The sequence below is a fragment of the Heteronotia binoei genome, chromosome 10 (genome assembly GCF_032191835.1).
Source record: "Heteronotia binoei isolate CCM8104 ecotype False Entrance Well chromosome 10, APGP_CSIRO_Hbin_v1, whole genome shotgun sequence".
Lineage (NCBI taxonomy): Eukaryota > Metazoa > Chordata > Lepidosauria > Squamata > Gekkonidae > Heteronotia > Heteronotia binoei.
Genome location: NC_083232.1, coordinates 966,084 through 967,575, shown reverse-complemented (window position 1 = coordinate 967,575; position 1,492 = coordinate 966,084). Strand labels below are relative to the sequence as shown.

The window sequence follows — 1,492 nt, the reverse complement described above, 5'->3', positions numbered from 1 at the left end:
CTGTGGACAGACTCACATGGTTGTGCATCTGAAACATCTGCTGGCCCGAGGGGTTCTTTTTCCGCCCCCTACTTTGGAGCGTGGGCAGGGGGCCCCTGCAGTTGGGCATAGAGTGGAATGAAGGGGGATAGACAAGTCTGCACCGGGGATGTTTTGATTCCGTCCAGTTATTGAAGAGATCTGGCCGGAGGGAAGGGGAAAGACTTCCTCTGCCTGAGCAGAGTCGGATGGCCCAGGAAGGCAGCGGTGTGTGTATGAGAGAGAGAGAAACCCAACCCAGCCAAAGCACGGGCTCATTCCATGGCTAATCCACTGCAGGGTCCTGATCCTGTCTCTTCCTCCTCCTCTCTTCCGCCAGGGTCTCTCGGATGGTTTGTGGCCTGAGATGAGCTGGGCTCTGCAGGGCTGAACTGAGCTGCGCCAGGCCGCTTCCCTCGCCCAGAATGGAGAAAGGGGAGGAGGCCGTGGAGACGGTGCGGATCACCTCCCAGCTGCTGAAGGCCAAGACGGGCGAGTTCGACCTGGAGTCCATCCTGCTGCTGAAGCTGCCGGGGCTGGGCCTCTCCGACCTGGGCTGCCTGGGGGAGTGCTCGAGCCTGGAGTGGCTGGACCTCTCGGGCAATGCCATCGCCCACCTGGGCCCGCTCTCCGCCCTGAAGGCCCTGGCCGTCCTCAACATCTCCTCCAACCGCGTGGCCAGCCTGGAGCCCCTGGCCGGCTGCGAGAACCTGCAGAGCCTCAACGCGGCCGGCAACCTGGTGAGCAGCCTGCAGCAGCTGCAGTGCCTGTTGGGGCTGCGGGGCCTGGAGAACCTGCGGCTCAGCAGCCCGAGGGCGGGGGGCCTCAGCAACCCTGTCTGCGCCACCCCCGGCTACCGCCACGCCATGGCTGAGATGTTCCCCGGCCTCAAGGTGATTGACGGGGAGAGGGTCTCCGGGCGGGGCAGCGAGCTCTACCAGTTGTGCAAGGACCTGGACAGCTCCCTCAAGCGCTTCCCCAGCGGCGGCAGCGGGGTGGGCATCGCGGAGCTCGGTGGCTCGGCCAAGCCGTGGGTGGCAGAGGGCTACTGGGACCTGCGCCCCACCCGCCGGAGCTCCATTGTGGAAGAGGCCTACAAGCAGTTCAGCGAGGTACTGCAGGAGTGCCGGGAGCTGAGCAAGCGAGCCGAGGACACCATCGCCCAGGCTGAGCGCGCTCTGAACCTCCGCCCGGACCCAAGCTCCTACGTCTTCTGAGCAGACCCAAGACCAGCCAGGCCCCCAGTCCCTGGTGCCCTTGCGGGTTTCTGCTGGCTCCCAGCTCCAGCTCTTCTCTGACGGCTCCGCTTCCTTCAGATGGCAGCCATACTGCTTTGAAGCAGCAGCAGGAAGTCTGAGTCCAGTGGCATCCTGAAGACTGAGGAAGCTTTGTTCTGGGCAAAGGGAAACTTTGTGGGCCTTCGGGGTGCCCCTGGCCTCAGACTTTGCTCTGCTGCTTCCTTCCAACCACCACA

At 64.0% G+C, this 1,492-nt stretch overlaps 1 protein-coding gene across 1 annotated transcript; it reads left to right on the top strand.

The window, feature by feature from the left end:
* Positions 1–441: 441 nt before the first annotated feature.
* Positions 442–1,243, top strand: LRRC61 (leucine rich repeat containing 61). Its single transcript, XM_060247909.1, has one exon. It carries the CDS (start codon positions 444–446, stop codon positions 1,233–1,235), a length of 792 nt encoding a protein of 263 aa, XP_060103892.1. The 5' UTR covers positions 442–443; the 3' UTR covers positions 1,236–1,243.
* Positions 1,244–1,492: the final 249 nt, after the last annotated feature.

Excerpts from the sequence above, each read along its gene's own strand:
- LRRC61 (XM_060247909.1), top strand. The coding sequence starts at position 444 with ATGGAGAAAGGGGAGGAGGCCGTGGAGACGGTGCGGATCACCTCCCAG.